This window comes from Siniperca chuatsi, linkage group LG9, assembly GCF_020085105.1.
Source record: "Siniperca chuatsi isolate FFG_IHB_CAS linkage group LG9, ASM2008510v1, whole genome shotgun sequence".
In the NCBI taxonomy this organism is placed as follows: Eukaryota; Metazoa; Chordata; class Actinopteri; order Centrarchiformes; family Sinipercidae; genus Siniperca; species Siniperca chuatsi.
The window spans coordinates 22,511,535-22,538,366 of NC_058050.1; the positions used below are offsets into that span (position 1 = coordinate 22,511,535).

Consider the following 26,832-nt stretch of genomic DNA (forward strand, 5'->3'; position numbering starts at 1 on the left):
GATTCTTCATTGTTCGCGCTCAAGGTTATTTTCTTGAGCCTGTCGTTGAACGTCATTCCCTTGAATAATTCCGCTCAGGCTTTTCCTCCCTCTGGCTTTAAGGTTTGTGCTATTTAAGACCAATCATGTCAATGTGGAAAAGAATTAATCCTGCTTAAAAATATATTACATGACTAGAATGTATGTTAACATCCCCCTGATTCTGTCTCTGGATATAGACTTCAGTTTGGTAGAGCAGGAGATAGTTGAAGTAAATAATCATGTGGGCTAGATATCAAGAGGAGTTCATTGTCAAGTTCACTTATATACTTACAAGGGCTTGTTTTCATGTAGGTACTCTGTATCTGTCAAGCACTGCAATCCTGGAAAAAAAATAAAAGCAGTGAACAATGCAGCATTTTAAAAGCAAGTCGAGCTAAAGCCGCACAAAAACCATGTCATGTAATTCATTGCGATAGATAGATTAACCTCAGTGCACCACAGAGGCCTCTGCATTCTTGACCACATTGTTCTAATGGCAGCCCACGGTCTTTGGGAATATCCTGTTTTTTGCTCCTCTCTTTCTTTCCTCTGTGGCTACAGTTGACTGTGGGAGAGTAAATAACATTTGATATGCATAAACAGCCCCTTCCTATTCATTACTGTCAGAGCGTTGGAGTGCAGGAGGCGGAGGTCAGCATGTGAAGGTCCTCCTCAGGCAGGAGAAACGCCTGTGGTAGCTGTCACTCCTATACCCCCAACACCACCCCCCACCACAACTCAACCCCAGCCCTCCCTCCATCACCTCCTCTTCCTCCCTCTCCCTCACTCCCCTATTAGCACAGGCTTCGGGTCATAACCTTTCCGTGGCATTTTGCAATTCCACAACCCTTTGATTAGTGCAATATTTACATATTTCACAGTGGAGAGGGCGTTCTTGTGTCGCAGACACTTGAAGTGTTGTAAATGTGTTTGGCCTTTTGCCTGGGAAATGCGGAGGAGTCGGACTCTCTGGTGGTAACTGTAGTCAAGGCTGCCGCGCTGATATACGCCGTAGTGTGTTTTAAGTATATTTACCCCTCCACCGCCCACGCTGCCTCAGCCATTGCACATATACAAGTGCCATTTGGTCTGTGATGTGGCCCTTATCCTCCTGAGGAAGGCCGTTTAGCAGCCATTAGAGAGGGATAGTGCTCCCTGGTGGCAGATATAGATCATGCCCTCTGACTTGGACGGTACACAGCAGAGCTACAGAGCTTTACTAAGAAAGGAAGATACTCCTCGGGGGATGCCATGCAGGAACAGCACAAGAGATACCAGAGAGACATGGATGAAATGTAAGGTTCAGAGACTTGGTATGCTCAGGGTGAGCCACACTATATAGTGTACTGTAACAAGGGTTAGAAATTGGCCCTCTATTAGTTATTATGGATGGATTTTTTTTCTTTCAAATTATTTTGATGGATGAAGTTTTGAAGTTTTTGTTTTGAAAAATCAAGCAATTCTGGTGAAAGTTTCAGCCCCTTTATTCTGCATTACTCAGTTCCTTGGGGGGAGGTGTAGCATTGTGCATTGCTGACTGCCATTCTTGATACTGCCACAGGATGACACCAAAGTAAGAAATTTTCAAATCTTACACATACAGGTGGTTTTTAACAAGTGGAAGTTACCCAGACAGTTTGCACCAGCTATTATTATTCATTTGTTGATCTGAAGTGTGAGGACAGAAAATGAATCCAGTGTAATATGAAATGATTTTTAGTCTTGCTAGCTTTGTACCTTTAGGGATGGTAATGTCGGCCTGTCGATCAGTCAGTCCACCTCTTCAGTCCAGACTGAAATAGCTCTACAACTACTAGATGAATTGCCATGGAATTGGCCATGGACCAGACATTCATGTTCCACTCAGGATGAATTGTAATCACTTTGGTAATCCCTTACTTTCCATCTAACCTCATCATCAGGTCTAAACTTGTCCTTTACTTTGGTTTATGACCAAATACCTGCAAGACTAATAACAATCAGCCTCAGTTGTATTTTGTGTTTAGTGCTAATTAGCAAATGTTTGCATGCTAACATGCTAAACTAAGATGGTGAACATGGTAAACATTATACCTGTTAAAAATCAGCATGTTAACATTGTGAGAATGTTAGCATGCTGATGTTAGCATTTAGTTCAAAGCACTGCTGTGCCTAAGTACAGCCTCACAGAGCTGCTACCATGGCTGTAGACTCTCAGTCTTGTTCTCACCCTGGTCTTAAAGAACCATTGACCCACTTGAAAAAAATTGGGGTCATGGGTTACATGGCCACATTCAATTGCAGGGTGAAAAGCTGCCATAGAAATGGATGGGGGGGGGTGCAGTAATCGTTGTGGGGGTGCACAGTTTTGTACAGTCTCTTCTTGAAGTTATTCTTGGTGTTGCACTCATTTGAACAACACAAAAAGTGATGAAAGTATTTGTGTGAAGAATGAAAGAAGAGAGCTAGAGAGTTTAAATCCTGCCTACCTTCTTACCTCAGTGCTGCGTGAAATGGGCTTGCTTGTCAGACTTGGTTTTGTAAAGTTACAAAAATTGTCAGACATAGCCCCCTCAGTTCCAGCGTCAAAAAGATGTGGAGGGAGGGGGTTTCCTAGGCTGTTCGACAATCCGAAAAACATTTCTTTTGAAGCATATTGATGCCTTTACTGTTCCGTGGAAGTTTAAATGTTGTTTTAGGCTTTCTCACCTTGTTCAGAATACGATTCTGAGTGAAACACCTTATCAAAATCATAATATCTGCCACACTGTCAATACAAAAATCCTGTCTCAAATACCTGTATCAGTTGAACCCAAGTTGCAACCACATATAATATAGATAAGCTATAAACATGTATTTAAAAAGGTAAAAAAAAAAAGACCTTAAAAAAAAAAGTCATCTATAGATACCCCTGTGGTTACACCTCTGGAAAAGCAAAGATTTCCAAAGAGAACAACAACAGCTTTCTTTTACTACATAAAGATGTGAAATAAAAAAAGAACATTATTCACCACACCTATCCATCAAATCTGAGTCAGCCTGACATTCGGTGTATTTTCCGCCTCAGCCAGTCATTCAGTCAGTCAGTCAGTCAGCTTTTCTCTGCTGTGACAGAAAGAAGAGATGTCAGCGAACAGGTTTTTCAGGGAGCTCAGGGCCGTCACGTCTGCCTTCGCAGTGACTGATGAGGTTGGGAAGAGTGACGGGCAGCTGCAGTCTTTTCTCAGCCTGCGGGCCTGCCTGGCATTAACATTATGTGCCATGTTCTCAGAGGGAACCCGTCACTCAGCCGTCGCTCAAACCGACAGACAGATGGTGCACATAGACACCGAACATGAAAGAGACTGGCAAAGTAGCAACGAATCCCTAGGTGGTCCCTCGTAGTTGAAGGGTGAGGGTTTCTCATCACCGTTGCTTGGCAGCTCAACTTCAACTGCACGGCCACACATGGACATCAAGGTGCCAACGGGCCGGGACGAACATCAAAGTCGCTATCCATCAAATGTGTCACATGCTATGAAAGGAAACAGGTTGCAGTATGACTTAGGTCTGATATGTTTTCACCTCATCTTCATAAATAATGACCACTTCCACTTTCTTCTGCAGGTAATGGAGATTGTGTCTGGAGCCACGTGGTTTTAGAAAGCAGACTCCATTAAAAGAGCAGACTGTATTCAAGAAGCACATTAGTATGAGTTTTATCAAGTAAGTGAGTTTTTAAAGTGACAGACAATATGCAGTAAATTTGCCTGAGATAGACAGTAAGTAACATTCAAGTAGTTGTTTTTTGGAGTGAAGTTGCAGATTAGACCACAGCAGTCCACCGTTTTCAGTGACAAGGCTCTAAAAACCCACTGTGCACTACCAGCTCAACAGCAAACAACAGACAGACACAGTTAGTGACTAGCTGATGAGCATAGTGGAGCATATAGCAGCTAAAGAGCCAGATATTTCCCTCAGGAGTTGGTAGAGACCAAAAACAGAGTTAAAAGAGAGAGAATATTGATCTTAAATTCACCAGGTGGCCAGAAACATGACTCTAAATGAATGCTAATGTTGCTTCGTAACTGCTGGTTGTGTAGCCTAAATAATGCGGTGACCATACATCCCGGTTTGTCCGGGACTGTCGTTTATAGGTGCAAGGTCTATTTATCTTATAAATTAAAATTTTAAACACAGGAATGTAAAAAACTGTAAGATACTGTAATGTTAGTAATTAAAGTAGATATGAGTAGTGGAGACAGAAATGGTAAATTAATGCTATTCCGACGTGTGTGTGTGTGTGTGTGTGTGTGTGTGTGTGTGTGTGTGTGTGTGTGTGTGTGTGTGTGTGTGTGCACGTACTTCATGTCACCCTTGCATAAGTCAGTGCCCCACTTGGGCCACACCAGTCAAAGAAGCCTGGACACGCCATTGGAGTCATAGGCAAGTCAAAGATAAAGTCAGTCTTTTCTAAAGAGCTCCAGGAGGCGTACTTCTTCCTTCGCAAAGTGAATGATATACCAGTAGAGCTTGTGTGCACAGTGCTGACAGTAACATCTGATGACAGTTAGTGACCATGGCAAGAATAAGTCGTGTGAGAGACACAAAAGAATACAAAATATGCTCAGTTTTTAATCCTGTCAATATTCAGAGACAGTGCACTGCATGGTTCTTCGTAAATTTCACACCGGCAGTGTGAGAAAAAGGGGAGAAGAAAATTTGCAAACTGTGAATCTGTGAAGCTTTTTCATCTAAACTTGGACGTGTTCAGTCACAGTGGCTGAGGTAAATTTAAAACAAACAAGCAAAACCAGATGAAAAAGCCCCAACAGGTGCCATTTTGTGTGTCTTTATTGTGGACATGACATTACATCTTTTTGAAATGATGTACAAAAGTGTAACAGAACTGAGAATGGCTCAGACGAGGTAGAGCTTTCACGTCGGCTTGCTGGCATGAAAACTACACAGTATAAAAACAAAAACAACCCAGAAAAATCAAATTAAACAAACACTCCTGTCTGCCTCTGTCCTCTTATCCTTTTTGAAGTGATAATAAATACAGATATCAACCAAATACATTTTGAATAATAATGTCTAAGGTAAATTAATCATGAAGTTCATAACAAATATAAAAAGCAATACGGACACAAATAATACAACTTAAGAGGCATGATAAAAACCCAACCAAAGAGAAAAGAACAACACCTGCCAGCCCCTCTGAGAGGGCAGCCATGACTAGCTACTGAACAAATCCTACAATTTAGCAAAGAGAAAGACTAAAAACACACTCTTACATCTTTATGAAAAAATAAGCACTGCTGCACCTAGCATTATCAAGCTTTCCATGAGGAAACATAGCTAAAAAGCTGTGCCACACAAACACAGAACAAATCATTTGCCATTAAAATCGATGGAATCATCCTAACAAAAAGCCTCTAAACCAGAAATGACATTGAAGAGTGTTACCCGGCACCATTAAAAAGACATTCTCAAAGAAACCTCAGCTAGAATCGGACAAAATGAGAACGGTTAAAGCAGTAACCTAGTCTAAGTGCACTAGTAATGCCATTTGGTTTCTACCGCTGTATATAAGGGTTTGGTAAGAGTGAATTACAGATATACAGTTTATATTACATACACTCACTCCTGCTTCATAGTTTTTCTAAGTCACACTTCGGAGTACAAATTCATAACTGAGGAGTTAATCTTAAAGGGAATTCTGTACAACATTGGTATTAGTACTACACTACCTCGAAGGCTAGAGTATCCGTTTCAAGTATTTTCACTACCCATACCTTCAAAATACACATTTGTGTATTATTAGGCATATTCAAGCACACAATATTGTATGCATAACTCAACAACCCACTGGTATAGCAACCATTTCATCATCATTTAAAAACTACTGAGGTTTCAAAATAGAAGGGAAGTACAGTACTCTGTATGCTCCATAATCTTTAATTGGTTTGAATTTTGATTTTTTTTGTGTACAAAAATGTGTCTGCAAATCCACAGTTCTACTCTTGCTCTGTAAGTCTGAGCTGCTTTAAACTGCCTTGCTTTTCTTCTTCTTTTCCCCAACATGGCTTTTTCAATCATAGAGGCTGTTGAGGAGAGAAAACCAAGCCCAGGACAGAAAGAAAACATCTCCTCCTAGTAAAAGAACAGTCCACGCTTCACACCAGCCAATAAACTTCAAACAGGAGGTAGGCTAGTATACAAAGCATCTAGAGGGAGGCTGGAGTACACAGAAGTTAGTCAACCTCTTATACAGTATGGAGAGGTTTGAAAAGAATGCACATACACACGCATAAATGCACACTCACACACACACCTGTGTTAAGGCTGTGACAGCACTACAATTCAATAGGCTTCAAAACATCTCCATCTCGTGTATTCATACCTGATCTCTCTGGAAGCCTGACCTCCTGACCTCTGGCTGCTCTCTCTCTCTCTCTGACCTCCTCCCTCTTTCCTCCTAGAATGCAAATCTTCACCATCACCATTCAAGAAATTAGGCTGACGGCATGGGAGTTTGGCTCATTAGTCTGCTTAAATGTTTTCGTAACAAAGTCAGCTCTACATCTCTGGTTGTTTATTCTGTGGGATGAGCATGCTAATATACAGCCAGTTTTTTAAGGAACAGTTTGGGACATTTTCGGAAATACATTTATTCACTGTCTTGCCAAGACTTAAATGAGAAGATCAATACCACTTTCATGTCTGTCCATTAAATATGAGGCTACAGCTAGCAGCCAGTTAGCTTAGCTTACCACAATTTATTTAATCTGAGTACTTTTTAGAGGCCTGAATGGGGAAAAAAATTTGGGGGGATCAAGCTGTCTCTTGCTAGTTTCTCCAACGTTACCTAACCTAGCTTTAAGTATCTTGTGAACCCTCACATTACACTGGTTTGGAAGCATTGTGCTAAGGTATTCTGTGCTGCTGTCGGGCCTTCTAATAGAGAGCCTGGAGTGGTTTTGGTACCAAAGCTTCCATCCCAAATTGGGTTAAGGAGACCATCAGGCCATAAAGTCAGTGTTGCCCTTTAGCAATATGAAATTAATGCATGTTTGCTGGCTAACACTAGTAGTACCATATTCTCTTTTGCAAATACACAAGCTAGTGTCTTCCTGTCATTCCTACTGTCAGTCTAATTCAAAGTCAGAAGTGTCGGAAACACTCCCTAATATGAAGGAGTTATGGAGGAAAACTGCCTCCACTCAGTCCCTTCCTCTTAAATGGACAATAATTGAATGTCCATAAAAATGGTACGCTCATTTATATTGGCTATTAAAAACGCACACTCTTTTTAATGAGCACTAAAGCAGACACCCCCATTAGCGTTCTCTCTCTCTCTTTTTAATCCTACCTCTCTCTCGCTCTCTCTCCTTCTAATCATCAGGTACACAGACTGGTCACTGCACTCCTAACATTACACTCTGGAGTGGAGGGAAGTGACTTTAACACACTTGTGCATGCAGAAACACACAGACAGATAGATAGATGCAAGTCTTCATCTTCATGACTTGACCCAGAGGAAACGACTCGCAGTGTGTCAGTTGACTGTTGATGAATTGCAGAACATCTTCTCTTTCATCTCTGATGATTGGTGTCCTGAGGAATGCACACACTCTTATACAATAAAGCTAAAAAAAAGAGGGGGGCAACTACAGCAGCCATGCAATGCCACAGTCCTTGATTAAAACGCTAGCAGTTGCACTCAAGTTCAGTTTTGCCGCTTCTTTTCATAAAACCTTTGCTTTTCTTGTAAAGCTGCACTAGGCAACTTCGCTTGTTGGTACCTCCAAAATGGCAGCAAGAGGTAACTCTTTGAATTTTGAGGGCTTCTATATTCAGAAATCCTTTAAGTTGATGTAAACTACACACAATCTGCTCATTTTTGCTAACCGTCATACTAAAGAAGACCAAGAGAAGCAAAAGATCGACCGTTGGTCAGTCCAGCTTTCCGGCTGAGGAGACACTTTATATTTCACCCTTAATTTGTTCTGCGCGGGGAAAATGTCCCACCTGTGTGCATACCTGACACCTGAATTCCAAACTGCAGAATTTCACCAGAAACCCTTTCTATTACTAGATAAGATGCTCTTGTCTGCTGCAAATCCACACTGTGATTTTAAAATTGCCTAGTACAGCTTTAACAAACTCCTATTTAGAAAAAAAAACTTCCAAAAATTACAAGAGACTTCATTGTAGAAAATTCTTCTAAGGTCATTAAAGGATGGTGGGTAGAGAGGAGAGGCTCAAAAAGTCAAGCATGAGTCCTACTTCCAGTCCTCTGATTTTTAGGAATGGAGATGGTGTTTTCGGGTTGTGTGATTCCCTGACTAGTCTGGTCCCAAGTCCAGATCCTTGTAATATCAGATGGTCTACTGTTGTTGTTGTTGTGGTGTTGATGGGTGTTTGGCAGCCAGCGCTCCTCGCTCCTCCTGGCTCAGTAACAAGCTCCTTGTGTCTGGGTACTGGCTGTTGTCAAAAGGCATATGGTGGACACTCTGGACGTGCGTCTTTAGGTTCCCTTTCTGAGAGGCTCGGTATGGGCAGAGCTGGCAGCAGAATGGCCTCTCCCCTGAGGAACACACACACAACACATTCAGTTGAAAGGTCAGGCGGAGGCCAGAGAGGACGTCATGCATAGGATTTTGGAGAGGACAAGACTTTTTAGAGAATTTTGAATACACAGGGGATTTAACAAGACATAACGATGTAGACCACAGATAAGACTCGCTGCAGTGGAAACAAAAAAGGGGGGAGAAACAAGCAAACACACAGACAAACATAAACCAAGACAAGTGATGGCATTCAACTAGAAATTGGGAAACATTATGCAGGTCAAGAGCAGCATTCACATTAAATTTTTTACACCTAATTTCGCTTAAAAACTTTCTCTTCCCTGCCATATGGAGAAGAGCGCTACACATCCCCTGTCTGAACAGTCCTACTTTTGTCTCTGTGTAGTTCTCTCAATCACCTGGGCCTCCTTATGCCCCCACACGTACACTCAAACACACTCCTCACACACCCTATACTCCCTCTTCTAATTAGACTGACCTACAATGGCACAGACACCTCTGCAAAAATCTGAAAAAAATAAATAAAATAATAAGCAACACACACCTGAACAAAACAAATGAGATTGCCATTTAATTGCACCTAATTATCATTTTGATAAATGGAAGCGTATCAAAGCGGGAAAACAAATGAATCCCCGTGCCCCTCCCGCACCCTTCTCCCTAAAGAAGAAACAAGGAAATATAGCTGTTATCATACATCATAAGAAACACAACGGAGAGAAAGAAGGGGGGGTCAGTGAGGATGAGAGAGAGAGGGATAAAAACAAAAAAAGGTATAATTAATCACACAGAAATCTACAAAAAAAACCACACACACAAAAAAAAACAGCTGGAGAGACGGCGAGGGCGAGACGTGAGAGGAAAGCGAGAACCTCCATGACATCGTCCTGCAAGGAAACATGGCTGACGGAACCGGTGCACTACATTATACTAAAGGTTATCGTCACCGTAAAGCAGCGTCAACACTACATCTAATTGGACCCCTCTGCTGCGCCTGCTCCCATCATTCATAGTGTGCGGTAAATCTGAGTCCATGTGGGTGTGTGAGTGTGTGATGTGTGTGATTAATTAAGATGGAGGCGCAGCCTGTAGAACCCAGCTCTCTCCGAATGTCAAAGCAGAACAGATTTACTCCTCTGTTCCCCCTGCCTCAATGCTTGTCTCTGAAAACTCTGAAAAGACATTCAACAAACTACGGCTACTAATGTATTTGTGGTAATCCTCAACATTCTTTTTCATTACTTCTTATAGGGACAACTAGCAATTATTTTCATTAATGGTTAATCTGCCATTTATTTTCTCATTTTATTAACTAATTGTTAGGTCTATAAAATGTCAGAAATGTCCATCACAATTTCCTAAACCACAGGGTAATATCATCAAATGTCTTATTTTGACCAACCAACAGTCCAAAGCCCAAAGATATTCAATTTACTATCATATAAGACAAAGAAAAGCAGCAGATCCTCACTTTTGAGGAGCTAGAGCCAGTTCATTTTTGGCTCTTTTGCTTGAAAAGTGACCTAAATGATTAATAGACTGTCAAAAATTTTTCAGTCAATCGACAAATTGATTTATCAACTAATCGTTTTAGCTCTGGTCTCTGTCTTTGATTCTAGGCGCTCAATGCTTTTCACACTGCACTTCCTAGAAATTACTGGTCATTTGTTGTTGAAGTTTGAGTTCTGCTAGATGGAGCTCTTCTGTATGTTAAGCCATGAATCCTTATCCTGTATGCACACATTACAGACTGCATGTCTAAGTGTCAACTGCCATTTGAAATTTAAAAAACAAACACGTTTAGTGCTAGTTAATTTGCTGCTTGCGAGTAGAACCATGTTCTTCTTTTTCCCCGTGTTGCACTGCAGCGATGCAGTGAGAGAATCACAGCCAACACTGAAACAAATGTATTTGTTATTAACTGACAGTTCTATGCTTTGACTGCAGTTTGCAGTATATTGCAGCTACAAATGTATGCACGTAGGATCACTGCTCTTGCTAACTACCAGTATGCAGCTTTGGATGTACATTCCAAATAAGCCAACAACAAATAATCCTACCAGACAGCACATTCACTGCTGTGAATCAAGTTCCACCAGTTTAGCTGCGTGGCCTTTAAAGTGAATTGATTGATTGGCATTTTGAAGACTTTCATAAACTGCTTTCATAAAGTTTTTATGAACTGGTTATATGCTGAATTGCTGTTGTGTGTTATATCATTTTGTTAAGGAAAGAATATAATCGGGAGATGGACTCAAAATGTGCTGTAGAGCCAGTCAGCCTAAATTACCTTTGGACATAGTTACAGATTTGATTGTATATATTTAAAAGTGTAAATTCAATGCAGGCAAAGTCAAAACCACACTTGTATAATAAGTGATGCAATCATGTATTGAAAGAATCAGCAATATGGTGAGACAAAAAAAAAACAATTAAAGAAGTACAAAAACTACAGTATGTGCTTCTGACTTAATCCAATAAGATATTGAGGGAAATTTACAAGAGTCAGGTTGCTTTTTCTCACTAAAACAACCATCAACCCTTCAAGCGTAATTAAAACATGAAAGTCAGCATAATTGAAGTTTTCGTAGCTTTTCAATGAGACAACTGTGATACTGGATACACACACTAATTTCCAGCAGCATGTGAGAATGCCAGGTGTTGATGCCAGCCAGGTGCAGAGGGTGCCACGTGTGACTTTTACACATGAAAAAAAGACACTCACAAAAGGATGGGGGTGTGGGATTGACACAGACACGCACATGCAGAGGTGAGACAATAATAATAAGAAACATGCAGAAGCGATGAGGAAGCCCAGTGGTTAGCCATCGTGCCACATACTTGTTTGGGAGCTTCAGAAGCGGTGGTGTGAGCGTCAGTACTTCTGTGGAGTCCGTTAAAATCAAACCCAACTGTGGGGGGAGAAGGAGGATGGGGGGAGGAAGAGGAGGAGGAGGAGGAGGAGGGGAGGAGGGCATTTGGTTAAAAGCTCTACCAGATCCACACAAGCATTTTTTCTTCCCACCACCACCCACACACAGTGGCGTTTGCCACCAGCACCCTTGCTAATAGAGGCGATCTGGCAGTGTTGATGATGGTGATGATAGTGATGGAACCTGGTGGAGGCAAGTCATTGATTTAATATGACGCATGTTAATAGGGGCCTCGGGGTGGCTGGCCTTTTCTGCGTGTGCACGTCCATGCTGAAGACAACCGTCGGTGACAACATTAATTACAGCCTCGGCGAGTGTTTACAGACCCTATGCATGGGTGTGTGTGTGTGTGTGTGTGTGTGTGTGTGTGTGTGTTTACAATACGGCTTGGGGGGATGCTGAGCGCTGCATCACTTACCATTTGGCCTCTGTCACTTAGAATCACTGGCTGTGCCACATATCATTCACACTCTCTATAAAGAAACTACTTATCTCACTGTCTACTGTGATCACTGCCGGCCCGGTTGATGGACATGACAGGACAGGAGAGGGAAGTGGAGGAGGAGGAAGGGAGAAATGAAGACGGAGGAAGGCAGAAAAAAAGAAAAAAGGAGAGGAGAGGAGACAAAAGGGAGAAGGAAAGGAAAGGTAAGATGTGAGGTAACAAGACAGGAAAAGGAAAGAGAAAGGAGGAGAGCAGAGGAAAGGACAGAGGATGAGAAGTGTAAAAAGATGAGAGAAAAGAAGAGAGGAAAGGAAAGAGGAGAAAAAGTGAGATTAGAGGAAACAAGGCAGGAAAGTAAAACGGAAGAGGAGAAATGGCGAGGAAAGAGGAAATTAGAGGAAAGGAAAAAGAAAGGGATGATGGGAAAAGGTGAGATGAGAAGAAACAAGAAAGGAAACGGGAACAGGAGAGCAGAATAAATGGCAGGAAACAAGAGAGGAAAAGATGGAGGAAGAGGAGAGAAGAAAAAGCAAGATGACCCAAAACAATAAATGAAATGAAAGAGGACGAGGAAATGTGAAAGGGTGAGATGAGAGGAAACAAAGGGAAAGGGAAAAGATAGAGGACAGGAGATAGGAAGGGCCGAAATAAGAGGAAACAAGAGAGGAAAGGAACGGAAAGGACACTAAGGAAAAGCAGAGGAAGTAGAGGAAAAGGTAGGATGTCTAAATCAAGCTGTTTAGTGAATAGCATTGGGACGCATGCAAATGGATTCATAGGGTTGGCATGGACAAATGCTGTTCTGCTTCATTAGAATGCGCAATTCCATCTCTCTAATTGACATGTGATTAATAATGTATACAATTTGTCACAGGTCAGTATCCGGAGCAAATCATGTTTCAGCTTAAAAAATAGAGACAGCTGCCCAGCCCAGGGCGGGGAAAGACTCACAGACTTGCTGTCACACTCAACTGAACAAAAAGATCTGTTTTGATTTATTTTGGAGAATGCAGGAACGTAGCGGACGTATGGAGAGTCAGATGATGAAATATTGTTGAGAATATGAATCCCCATGCATATATCTCATGTGAGTGTTTCTGGGTGAATAAATAGCTGCGAGGGTGATGATGTGTGCGCACAGGTGGCACAGGAATGAGTGACTGTTGAAGAAGTGACCAAGAAAATTGAAACATCTAGTAATACATGAATAACAAGTAGCTAATAAGGTTGTTCTACAGGTTAAAGCAGTATGCTGGACTTTTCTTACATCCAGTATACTAAACTGTTTTGGCTTTTACTTCTTTGCTGAGGTTGTTTGTCTATGTCTGTCATACCTTTCCCTTTTAAATAATTTTACAGTTTTTGTGACTGATGCTCTTGCAACTTGATTACCAACCATTTTTCATCCAAAACCTCTTGTAGTTACTGCATATGACTTTAAAACTCATGTTAAAGGACTTAATATCAGACCTCTTTAACCTCATTGTTCTGTTTGGGGTCCAGAGACCCAGGGCCCTATTTCATTGTTTTATCACCTTGATACTTCATGCGTTCTGTTGTAATGTGTCGTGTAATTGACCCCAAACAGAATTAACATAAACATACTGTACTTTTTTTGCCCGTGAATAACTTTTTGGCAAACAAAAGGAATATACATAATATTTGTTCATCCATAGCCCATATAATATATAAAACATGAAATATTTCCATATTTAGTGTAATACCAAAGCTTCATTGTCATTTTCGGATTTTGTCACCTTAATCAAATGTTTAAGCTCAGTCTGTGGTAAATGGAAGGGTTGCCACTTAAATGCTGTCCTTCATGTTGGGTTTTAATAAGGTCAGAAGAATAGAAAATAATATTTAAAGGTAAAATGGTGAATTCTGCAATTATTATTATTATTTTTACACATAAAGCAGTGGAGTCTGTGGGACCCATACGATGAGGAAGTAAAGCCAATTTCAACAAAACACAAGGGTTAAAAGATGACACATACAGGTAGTATTCAAATTTATAATTGTGATTGAGTTGATTTAAAAACGCTTTTTCATGTTGTCGAGCCACTGGACATATGTGTACGTATGCAATCTGTGTTCCTCTGAGTGTGTTTGTGTGTCACTGTCTAATGGCTGTTTACCTGTATGGGATCTCATATGAGTGCGCAGGTGGCTGGGCTGACTGAAACTCTTCCCGCACTCATGACAGAAATACTGTCCCTGCCGCATGAGAGACCTCAGCATCCCTGATCACACACGGGAAAGAGAAACACACAATTAAATCACGTACTAAAGAGCAACAAAACATCACAGGTTCCTCATATTACAGTCAAAACTATATAAATCAAACATATGGGATGTACTGATACATCCCATACAGATACAGCTGTGTTAAGATGGTTCTAGAACTTATTCAGTTAATAAAGTTAACAAATTTGTATTTAAAGATGGCCCAAAAACACATGGACACATGGGCTGTGTCCGAAATCCCTCTCTATTTACTATAGTGCACTGAATTTACTATCCACCCTTTTTCTGAATTCTGACAGTGAATTTTATGCACTTTAAAATGCCCTCAAAAACCCCAACAATGGAACAAATCAAGTAGTGTTCCTGGTTCCTTTCTGCAAACAGCACCACAATGCAATGCGTTGCATTTTATAGATGCTAAAATGACTGTTATGCGACTGTCGTCATTCATAATTGTCCAAAATCTGGATTTACTGCTCACTATAGAGTAAAGTAGTGAGTGTGTATTCTCCACAGGTGAGTTGAAGCTACTTTTGAATATGAATCCATATCGTCAAATTCAAAGTGTGTCTTTCTTGCTGCAACAATTTTTAGCTCAGCAGATAATGTTTTGCCAAATTTGGTCTTGATCAGGTGTTTGTGCTGTTAGCAGTTTTGATCTTTGAACGATGCCACTCTCTTGAAGAAAGGTGAATTCAAAATATAAGCACTTTTTGGCATAGTCTTTCACATACGGAATCTTAATTTCATATACCAAAAGACAATTCACAGTTTAAAATATTTTAACAAGGAAATATACAAAGGTCAATATGTCCTAAAATCACATATGCTTTGAATTCCCATGTGAGATTTCACATGTGACTTTTTCTGAGAAGAGTGGTGGAAAAGGTTCAGCATCAGTTTATTCCAAGGCAGAAGACATTTTCACATGGCAGTGTTTGCAGAGATCGAATGAAGACATAAAGGTCAGTAATGGGCAGAAAGTGAGTGGGTGTACAGAAGCACAGAGCCTGGCTGGAGCGGTGGAGGTAGGTAGCGTCAGTAGTGGACTCGCGCAGGCATCATTAGTATGTCTAATGTGTCATTATGAGCGGCTAGCTCCAGGGGCTGGACTGCAGCTGTCACACAGCATCATCTCAGAGGCTGACAGCTAGACGCACACACACACACACACACCGCATAAATTACAGGCAATTAAAACGCCCCGGCTGTGATGTGCCCGCTCCGCTGCCCATGTGTCACATGTCAGGTGTGTGTGTCCGCATGTGTATGTGTTTCAAGAGTTGTATATATGTGTGTTTGGTCCAAGGGAGGGAAGTGAGGCATAGGCTGTGGCGCACATTGGCTACGTTTACACACACACACACATATACACACATGACACGACATCACACCCATTACATGCACAAGTCAGCTTTACATGTTTAAGGCCTTAATTGGCAAAAAGAAGAAACTTGTTGATTTTTGATGACTTCAAAACTCATAAATCCTCTCACGTGACATGACACGAGAGTTTCTTAGTGGAGGTGGTGAAAAGATTCAACCATTGTTGATAAGTCAGCCCATATATCAGCCGATCTTCGCTTATTGCAGATTTGCAACTTTATGCCCAACATTGGTGTATATGTCGACCGTTAAGAAACAAGAAACGTATCTTGGTCACACACAAAAAATCAAAGGGATCTGTATCAAGACTGTTTGTATATTTGCATTAATATTGAAAAATTACTGTCGACCAATATATCATTAGCAGATTTTTAAACTTTTTAAAGCTACATGGATTTTACTTTAAGATCATTTAAAAAAACAAAAAGAATCCTGGCAAAAACAGACAATTTCTAACTCAACATAGTTAATGAGAGTTCTGAAACTATAATGCGGCAGTATAAGACAAATTCCACCAGGAAATTAATTGTTAAGGGACATGAAACCTGTTTTCGGCAAAGCAGACAGATTGCATACTGAGTGGCTAAGAGTGGCCATTCAGCATAAAGAAACCTGTTGTTACATGATGAGGAGAACTGGAATGACTATATTTAAGACATTATATTTTTATATATATATTTTTCATAATTTTTTAAATTTCGATAACTGTTTAATAAGAACCTGTCAGGCATTTTATTATCATGTTGTTTTTCTGGTGTGCATGTAAATGTGGTCAGAGCAGCTGGAGCCACAGAGACAGCAGCAAGAGGAAAAAGCATTTAAAGATGGTTGGATCTATTTGACGACATTGTGAACACTACACACACACACACACACACACACACACACACACACACTCATACACATGCACTCCTGTGACCTCTCTTGCTGACAGATAACAGACCTGGGGGTTTGGGGGTGCTTTCGGTGAGGGGGACGCTTACTGCACAAACCCCCAGCAGACACATCAACCCCCCAAGCATTGAGGCTGTTATATACCTGGGCAGTGCCCATTAGTTGTGTGTGTGGCAAGTGAGGGGGGTGTTGGAGGGACACAGCAGGACAAGGAAGACAGGGAGGCAGAGGAGGTGACAGAGAGTGTCTCTGGCAGCCCAACTGCTGGCCCCTGGTTACTCTACTTCTACTCTGGGCCGCCAGCCCTTCTCACTGATGCACTAATGAAAGACAAGACAGAGCTGGACGGAAAACACAAGCAGACACACACACTCATACACGTATTACAGAGAGGAATGGGAGAAAGACTCAGTTGCTCAAAAAAGGTCACTTTATAGCATGTGACTCAAAGGGCTAAGGCGGATCGTGACGATATGCGCCTGGACAGGTGACAGCGATGTCATGCGTCTGCTCTGGGGCTGTTGTCTTTGACCCCTGGCTCCATACAGCCCCACTTGACCTTAGAGACACAACTGAAAATGGGCAAATAATGCGGATGTTCGGTAATGACCATTTCCAAAGCAGCTGGTGGGGTAATTATTCTGTCTCATCTCTCTCTTTGCCTCTTATGTTTCCTCTCTCTCTGTTTTGCCTCCCTCCATTTGCATCTGTGCGAGTCTCTCGTCAGGCAGAGCCGTGACCTAAACAGTTTGTGACAGCTTTCTGGGAGAGTGGAGCTGGAGACTAGGCATGCCTCGCAGACCTGAGAGTAGCAAAGGTTCTCTCACGTCTTTCACAGTAAAAAAAAAAATAAATAAATAAATACACACACACACACACACACACACACACACACACACACGCTCCTTTCGCATCTAAAAACCCAAGCACATATGGACACACATGCACAGACACACACGCCGCCCCAGATACGGCTTTTTATCATAACTCACAAACATGCGAGTACACATTTGTGTGCCCATTTAATGGATGTCTTCTTCATTATTCAAGACCTTGTCAGAATCGTGCAGTATATGTGTCTGTCAATCACTTTTGCCAGATGGCAAGTTAGTGTGAGAGAGAGAGAAAGAGAGAGAGAGTCAGCGTGTGTGTACCTGATAGAATATGGTTCATATGTTGTGGATCTATGTGACTGTGGGTGTTTTTTCCTGATTTAGCCTATCAAGTTTAGCCAATTCTACTCATAACAGCTAAAAACACAACGCTCAGTCAACTCCTGACATTTGGCATTTTCTCCACAGCAAAGATCCTCTGGGCATTTGGTATGTGAGCTAATGATGAGGGATTTCACAAGACTTTCTCCAAGAGAGCCTCTTCTGAATGATGGTATTACAAAGACATATACTAACAAAAAACACAATTTGTATTGTGTTACTACAAATTTTAACAAATATGCTAATCAGTAAAAATATAACAAAAATTGCTCCCTACCAGTGGGATCCAGCAGGGCATTGGCTGCACCCCAGCGGTGATAGAGGGCAGCCAGTTCATGCGGGCTGTAGTTTTTGAGGAAACTGAGGATGTCATTTGGCATCTCCGGAGCCTCTGCGATTGGCTCCTGCTTCACATCTCCATGAGCCTCTGAAGGCAAAGAAGAAGAGGAGGAGGAGGAGGAATTCTGCAGAGTGCCTCCATGTGCCTGGGAGGCTCCGTAGTTGTGTGCTGCTGTGGAGCTATGGGTGATGGTGCTGGGCCTCGTAGCGTTAGCCCGGTCCTGGCTGTGGGAGTTGGGAAGCGGCTGATGAGGGGAACCCCTAGCTCTGCTGTACTCTGCTAGGCCATGTTTGCTTGACAGCATGAAGCCCAGGCCCTCTTGAGGCATCAAGTAGCGGTCAGCAATCCTGGATGCGGCAGCAGAGCTGGGGCTTGGGGCTGAGGAATGTGAGAGGGCACCAGTGCTCTTCTCCAAGGAACTTGAGGAAGACAATGAGCCTCCCCGAGGGTAAATATCCACTTTGGGTCTGAAGCGAGACTGATGACTCTGGTCCTCCTTGTGTCTGACGCTGCTGCTGGTGCTGCTGCTTGGCCGGACGGGGACTTTCCCAGCTTGGGTGCCTGAAGTGGATGAGGAGCCCTTGGAGAGCGATGAGGAAGGGGTAGAAGAGGAGGATGAGGGAGTGGCTGCATGACTGGCTGGCCTGCTCTTCTTTAGAACCTCACCGGAGTTGGTAGGGGGCCTTGTACGTTGGGCACGCATCAGCAGAGGAAGCGGTGGACATTCCTTTCCCTCCAGGACTGGCGGGGGGCCAGTGCGTCTCCTGGAGGATAATAAGTTGTCCCTGGAGCCCTTGGAGCTGTTTTTCAGGGCCCATTTTGGAGCAAGATTGGAGCTGCTGCTGTTGATGCGGTGCGCCACAGTCTGGTGCATCCAGAGCACCTCGGGGTAGCGGGTGGAGTGAGAGCAGAAGGAGCACTTGTGGCTAGGGAGGCTCTTCCTGTCCAGGTTTAGGGAGGCTATGCCCCTGCAGCCTTCAGCCCTCACACATAGATCCACAGGGGTCACGCTGGGATCAAGCGGGGAGGATCGAGCTGAAAGGTAAGCAGGAGGTGATGCAGAGTTGTTCAACCCCTGGAGTAGAGCTTTCTTCAGCTTGGGATAACCACTGGAGGTGCGTCTGACCGAGTTGGAGCTAGGGCTGGGTCTATCTTCGGGGGCAGCCGGGTGTTGGACACGAACATGAGTCAAGTAGGTCTTCAACTCTGTGGTGACAAAGTCACAAAGGCTGCAGATGTAAGGCTTCTCATCTGTAGGGGAAATTAATGACAACATAAAGATCAATTTCCTGCAAAGGAAATCATCTAGATTACACTCTTCTCTACAACGAGCTATATAAATCAGAGCTCATTACGTCAGTTCACTGTGCCAGATTTATATTGTTCCATCCAGATGTAGTTTTGGTGAACAGCCACCAGGCTGTAGTATTGGCCAGTATTCCCATATCATATTTTACATGTAAAGGTATCTCGAAATAAAACTATTACTTCTACTATTACAAGGATAATAAACATATCAACACAAAAATAAACAATGAATAATTATATCATATTATCATTAGATATTCTTTCAAGGATTTGATTATTTGTTCAAGGATACACAGTGACCCTGTAATAGATAGTACTTCTATGAAGGTTATCATGTTCAGATGTTAAAATGATGTCAGAGAGGCGTTGATTCATCTCTATGGTAATTGTTGGGATGTATTATGGTTCATATGGTATGAAACAATTACATCATAAAATCAAACATTACCATACAGTTAAATAAACACACACATAAAACAAATGGGATATTATAAAGCTTATAAAGTTGGTTTATTTATTGTAAGGCTCTTTGAATTGCATTGGATGTGTTTACTGTATTGACTCAATATTACTGATTCCTGAAGTGCAGCTCTATAAATTCCCCACAAGATGGCGTTTGTGACCCGTTTTTCTTTACAAGTGAATTTTACTGTTGTCACTGGAAAACTTTATATTTCCCAGAGTGTTCAATTTCAGGAATGAAGAGTATAAGAGTACAAATAAAAATAGGAATTATGGTAGTAGAAGTAAGCTATTTGCATTCACAGTGGATGTAAAAGGTTATTAAACATAAAGTAATGCAAAACATGATAATCCTCAATTTGGAATTGAGATGTTTTGAACATAACCATAAAATGAGATAATGGACGGGTCATATTCATCATCGTACACAGAAATACATGCACACAATAAAGTCGCCTATGATCCAACAGATTAGCTTTTGTAAGTAGCACATTATGGTACTCTCCACTATCCCTCCCAATCCTGAATCAGACTCTCCCTTGTCAGTCTCACATATTCACACATGCACACAAACATAAAAACACACACTAACACAAACCCCGCCCAGCAGGAGTGTAAGGCAATTAAGTATGCCATTGTGCTGACAGTCTGTCACCGCAGTAACTCTTGTTTTGTAAAGGGAGGAGAAAACAACATACAGTATGTATCCTGGAAACAAACACAGCCGCTATCTCAATTTTCCATGAAGCCATGTCACTGAAACCTACAAAAGTAACCCCAATTTCACACTTGTATAGAGCTGTTCAAAAGAATGCACAGATGTCAGCTCTCACCAGTAGTAAAACTGAACTGAAAAATGTAGACACAGCTGTGTGAATGTGTTTGTATTCCTTACTATACTTGAACAAAAATCACCACCAAGGAAAATGTTTTCAATCTATAACTAATTATAACTGATTTGTCTAAAAGCCTATCATATTGGTATATGCATGGACACTGTGGCTTCTCATCTGCATTCCCAAAAAGTAGCTAAATGGCTGTAAGGGACATCAGAGTGTTTGCGAATAGAGTGTCCTCTGAGTGTCTCTTTCCCCATTGCCTGCATCCCTTTCCATCGGGAGGTGACTCTATAAATAACCAATCCCTCAGACATCAGGCAGCCTGGCTGGCTCAATGGTAAGAGGAGTGGATGAGAGACAGTTGGTGTCACAAGAGGTAACCTTAGAGATTAGAAAAGAGTCAGAGGGGACGGGGAGGAAAGGTACAGAGAAAAAGGATGGATGGATGGACAGAAGCCTTTACATCTTGACAAGAATATTCTTTTAGTAAATGCTAAATTCTCATACATTTATATATAAGTTGGCTTTGTCACAAATATTAATACATTTCATCAAATATTAGCAAAAAAATGAATCAACAGATTCTATCACATTTACAATGTCTCTTGATATTGCACGTTTTGTATCTGCTATATTATATATATATATATATATATATATATATATATATATATATATATATATATATATATATATATAAATGCAAATGCAATTCCTGAAACCAGACACCAGGATGCCACTGGTTTGGGAAAGAGTGAATACTATACAGTACATTTATTGCTATTAAGGAACCACGCCTTTAACTGCTCGAGTACAGGGCTGTTATGGTGTTTCATAGCTAATAATTAGCTGTTATACAATAAACAACATCAGTGAAGAGTAAAAGGAAACATGCAAATAGATTTTCATGGCAAAGACATAATAAGGAGAGCAAAAAACATATTCACACACAGATAAGGGGGGTGAGGGGAGTTTCCTGAGACAGGAAGACCTGAAATAGCACACAGCTCGATCAGGCCTGAAGAAATGTTGCTGCTATTTTTGAATGTCTGTACTAACAGGGAGGAATGGAAGCAATCACTACAATTCATGGCTATCCACTACATCTTAACCTGTACAAACATTGTTTTTAGTGATTTTAAAAGTTAAAAGACAAGAGCCAGAGAGCTCTGAAGTGCTGCATATACAGGAATCCTTCCTGCATATGCAGCATATTTCAGCCGTGATTATGGGTGTTTTGCCCTTGCATGGGTAGGTTTTCTTTTTTTGCTCTGCAGTGTTTATTGGTTGTGGAGGTGAAAAAATGATAGGCATTCCAAAAATGCCCTCTCCTCTACTGACATGCCACTGAAAGGCAAAGTTTCACTTAACTGTTAGCTTTATTGCTCTGTGATACACAGTAATTGCACTGTTGTAAACAGATTTTTCAGTGGCAGTTAAAGTTTATTGACCATATTTAATAGTATTTTTGTGCAGCACTCTATAAAAGAGGAGAAGTCGGATGTAATTTTTATATTTTGCCACACGGTGGCTCTAGTTCCCACTCCATAGTGACCAATGAGCTGAGGATGTTTACTACAGAGTGACAGAGTCAGAGGCATCGAGTGGGAGGCTTGAAAAGGGCTGCAGTCATTTCTGCCACTAAAAATCCTGCAGAGCTAGCGAACTTATGTGTATACTATTCATTTACTTGTAGAGCAGTTACATGTTCCTATTGTTTTATGCTAGAAAGTCAAAGTCAAGTCAGTATGCCTGAATACTCAAATTGAAGACAAGTTCTTTAGTGCCCTTACATTGTTCCTTTGATTATAGATGGTCATTTCAAATCAAAGTAAAAGGAAACAAAAAAACAGGATAAAACCTATAGAAAAAGACTGAAGTTTTTGACTAACCTGCAATCTCTCCAGAGTTTGCGGTGCCCATCTCTGAGTCCTGGTCTCCCAGGGTGGAGGCTGGTGGAGAGTCTCCATACCCTGGGGTGCTGGGCCGGCTAGGGGAGCCTGACTCCGGATCACTGGTGGAGCCCCATCGGTCGTCTCTTGCAGTTCTTTCCTTGTCTCCCACAGATGCCCTACCTCCATCCTTCCTGTGGACACGCTGGTGGACGATCATCTGGTGACGACTGCGAAACACCTTCCCGCACTCAAAGCACTCATTGGACTTGGAGGAAGCTTGCGACTGAGAATGTCGCCGTCGGTCCTGGCGAGACGAAGGTCGGTACTCTGAGTCACTGAGGCTCTCTGGTGTCCTGTCACCTGAAGAAGCATGGCTTCCCAAACCGGAGCTGCTGCGTCGCCCTGAGCTGCGTTTCTCTTGACCTTTCAGGACATAACGGCTGCTCTCTTTCTCAAAAACCACAGCAGCTCCAGCGAGGGCATCCTCCCCCATACTTCCTCCCCCATAGGAGGCCTTGTAGCTCGGCTCCACTGGCTCCACAACCCTTCCTTTAGTAGCTAATTGCCAGGCCTGGTAGCTGCAAACTGGATCTAGCTCTGGGATTCTTTGACCTAGCATCTTCTTCTCATTCTCCTCCTCTTCGTCCAGGGTCTTTTCCTCAACAGGCTGGAGGTGTAAGTAGTCAAGGTAACGTCTCTTAGCAGCTGGTGAGTCCTCATCATCACTGAGTCTGCATTGGCTCTGGGATTTCCTGCCATAGCCAAGATTGTGGACTTTTTCATGGGCCCTTAGGCTCTCTCTGCTTTGGAACAGGTTCCCACATTTGGAACACATTTGATAGATGGATGTAACAGAGCCAGTGACAATATCAGGATCCTGGGCTACGTCATTGATGGTGGCCGGATGCTCAGCTGAATCTGCTTTTGACCGTGATCTGGATTTGGTGTTGTGTGTTTTCATGTGCGATTTGAGAAACCAAGCTTCACGGAACCGTCGTCCACAAATACGACAGCAGTGGTCCAGGATCCCTGCATGTTTCTTCATGTGTGACTTCAGAAACCAAGCCTGGGTAAAGACCTGGCCACAGGTCTCACAGGGGAAGGTCCCATCATTCTGGGGTTGGAGGACATCAGGTTCGGCCACAGCCTCTTCCTTAACAGTGGTCTCATCTTCTGTGTCTGCTGTTATGTGGACCTTTTCAATATGGCTGAGGAGCTGGTCTTCTCGATGGGCCTCATAGCCACACAGACGGCAACAGTAAGGCCTCTGGTCGGTAACAGACTTCTCTCTTTTCATGCTCCTACCAGGCACTTTCCTCCGACTCTCCTCACTGCTATCTCCATTGATCATCCGGTTACAGGCTGAGCTGCTCTTAGTTGGACTTGTACCTCCATCAAGACCCTCTGAAACACTCATCTCCTCCTCCTCGGCCCCACCCTCTTCATCCTCATTGGAGTGGTGGCTAGAGAGTGTGCCCAGTTTGTGGCTGCGAATGTGAACTTTGAGGTTGCCCTTCTGAGAAGCCCTGTGGTCACAGTAGGGGCATTTGTAAGGGCGTGCGCCTGTGTGGCGCCTCATATGCTGCGACAAAGAGCTGAGGAACGGGAAGCTGCGTCCACAGATGTTGCAGTCATAAGCCCCAGGGATTTTGTCATCCTCTCCCTCAACGTCGTTTTCAGGGTTGACCTTGCCTCCAACCAGCTTCTCCTTCTGACCTCCCGCTTGGGTATCCATCATCTCCACACTGTCTCTAGGATTCATTGTACAAACTAAACTATCCTGTCTACCTGGCCTTTCACAAGCTCAATAAAATTTGAAACTACTGCTATCTGCAGTTGCACATCAAGGGATGTCTAGCGTGCCTTTGTTGGTCAGTTAAAACGCTATCTGCCTTCAGTCATCCAGAGATCAAGCTGCTTACACAGCAGCTCATTTAGCACTCTCCAGTTACTGGGTGCAACACCATCTATCCATCTTCATCTAGCACTGTCAATGAATCAGTGGCTCAAACCATCTGTGTGCCACCGGCACCATAGAAACCAATGTATGTAGCTTTATCATTCATTTAATCACATTTAGTAAAATGCTAACTCCTTTTCAGGCTAAATAAGTACCAACATATAAATTATAACTTATATTTAACAATCTCTTTGTAAGAATGAAGTGAAGGTCCAGGTCCAGGTGATCATTGTGTCAGTGGAGAGAAGTTTTGAGAGGTCTTCTCATCAGGGCAGCTAATCCTCCATACTTCTTTTCTTCATTTTATTGGCTTCTCTTCATTCTCCTCAGTTTTTAAGCATATTAGCAGCTTCCAGGTAATATAACAGTGAGCTCTCTATAGCACGGCCTGTGCGTACTGTATATTGTTCACCTGAGAATGGGAGAGAGAGAGAGTTTGAGGGAGACAAAGTGGGGAGGAGGGTGAGAAAAGAAACAAAGAACGTGTAAGCAACGTGTAAAGCAAAAGTATTTCTAAGGCTCTTTCCGTTTGCTATTTGCATACAGTATGTATGGCTACAGTATGTAGGTGGACTGTATGTGTTGTAAGGTAGATCTGCATATGTTTGTGCTGTAATGTAGCTATGAATTAAAAAGTAGGTAAACTAAGACCTCAGGTTGGAGATCATCATAAGGCAAACTACCAAGAGAAATAAAACAAAATCCATGACATCTTTAGGGACACGTGTGGTTTTCAGGTAAGACGGCAAACTAACACACAAACTTACTTATGATTAAAAGTGTAAAGTGAAAATGTTTTTTTAGATTCACTTTTTAAAAGTTGGATCATTACAATCAAGTATGACACCAGTAGCTACAGTTATATTTAGCCCTTTTTACTGACAGATTGTTTACCCCTTCTTAAACCCCCAAATCCATTGTCACTCACATGAGTTTAAATTTACCTAATAAAGATTTGCATCAGTATAAATTGAGTTTAGGTGGGTTATTATTATGTATGAAATCCACTATGCGCATGCATGTGTGTGTGTGTGTGTGTGTGTGTGTGTGTGTGCATGTTGTGATTGTGCATGAGTCGTGCAGGGCTTGGGGGCTCTGACACCACTCTGGCTGAGTCGACACTTTGCACAATCAGGGTGGGGGGTTAGGGGGGGCTGTGTTCACATCAGCAAGATCAGCAGTGCCACCATATTCCCTCCCCATACTGGCCTCACACACCCGCCTCAACTGACACTATCACATGACAGGGATCTTAAGTACACAACAGGAAGTGGCTCTTCAGACAGTTTGCTTTGCTCTATTTCTCAAACTGGAGTTGAATGGGGTCGGGGAGCGAGCCAAACAGAAACAGAAAGAGAGGGGGTGATAAGAAGAGAAAGACAAAGACTTTCAAACAGTGTTGACTAATTTCATACTTACATCAGATATTTCCTTTAATCGGTGGAATATTTTCACAATTTGCATATTTTCATCAACAGTTTTTAAATTAGTTTGCCTGACTACTGTTGTTTTAAAACCTTACAATCCTGCTGTAATTTATATGTATATATTACATTTTAATATGTTATACATATGTCACACTTGACAGATGTTTTCACCACATTTCTTTATTATGACCTATTATTATTTCTTGCTGCAAAGTCCAAATCTTCACACAATCACTCAAGGTTAATCACATCTTTAGTCTTTTCTCCCTGTCAGCTCATTGATAACATGAGACCCCTTTCTGTTACAGCTTTGTTGATAAAACTGACACATTTTTTACTGGAGTATTAATTTCAGCTGATGCTAGAGCCTGAAAGTGTGCACTATATGAAATGTGACTGACAGCATTATTACAGGCTATTATTTAAAAGTGCCAGAGCCCATAAGCTGAGTTACTGCCAGGCTCTAATTATGAGTGGATAATTGATCATAATCATAAGAGGATAAGGTGGTGGAGGAGGGAAGTTAGCACAAGAACAATCATATGTCTTAAACTCTCGCACTGAAAATGACTACCCTGCGCCAGAGCCACCTATCTATCTAGAATGATTTATGCTATTGAAATCGGCGTGGCCTCAATGGTTCACCATGCGTCTTCCTGAAGTGCTTAGTAAGCTAAGGCTTCCAACTAACAAGTACAGTACTGCAGCCAGAAGTGCAGCTGTGGCTGACATTATTTTAAAACATAATATATTTTCGGATCCAGACGTGTTACAGTCTATAATATACAAGGCTTTATCAATGTTGATCTAAAATAGGATAGAAGCTCACTATCTCTGCTTGTATTTGAACACTCTTAACCTTTTACATTTTTAGCCATGCTAGCGGCGTGGCTCTATGGATTTCAA

The 26,832-nt window shown here is 42.0% G+C and overlaps 1 protein-coding gene across 5 annotated transcripts in view; it reads right to left on the minus strand.

The window, feature by feature from the left end:
• Window positions 1-4,815: 4,815 nt before the first annotated feature.
• The window catches only part of LOC122881690 (zinc finger protein 516-like), a 48,922-nt gene continuing 26,905 nt past the window's right edge, over window positions 4,816-26,832 (minus strand). For 4 of the 5 annotated variants that reach the window (XM_044208205.1, XM_044208208.1, XM_044208209.1 and 1 more), the window contains exons 2-5: window positions 22,537-24,911; window positions 17,973-19,286; window positions 14,093-14,197; window positions 4,816-8,572 (exon numbers count right to left, since the gene is read on the minus strand). In XM_044208205.1, coding sequence (XP_044064140.1) covers window positions 8,373-8,572; window positions 14,093-14,197; window positions 17,973-19,286; window positions 22,537-24,301 — 3,384 coding nt within the window. In that variant the 5' untranslated portion in view covers window positions 24,302-24,911 and the 3' untranslated portion in view covers window positions 4,816-8,372. Of the gene's footprint in view, window positions 8,573-11,417; window positions 11,489-14,092; window positions 14,198-17,972; window positions 19,287-22,536; window positions 24,912-26,832 lie in introns of all 5 variants that reach the window. The other variant, XM_044208210.1, reaches the window with a different exon arrangement.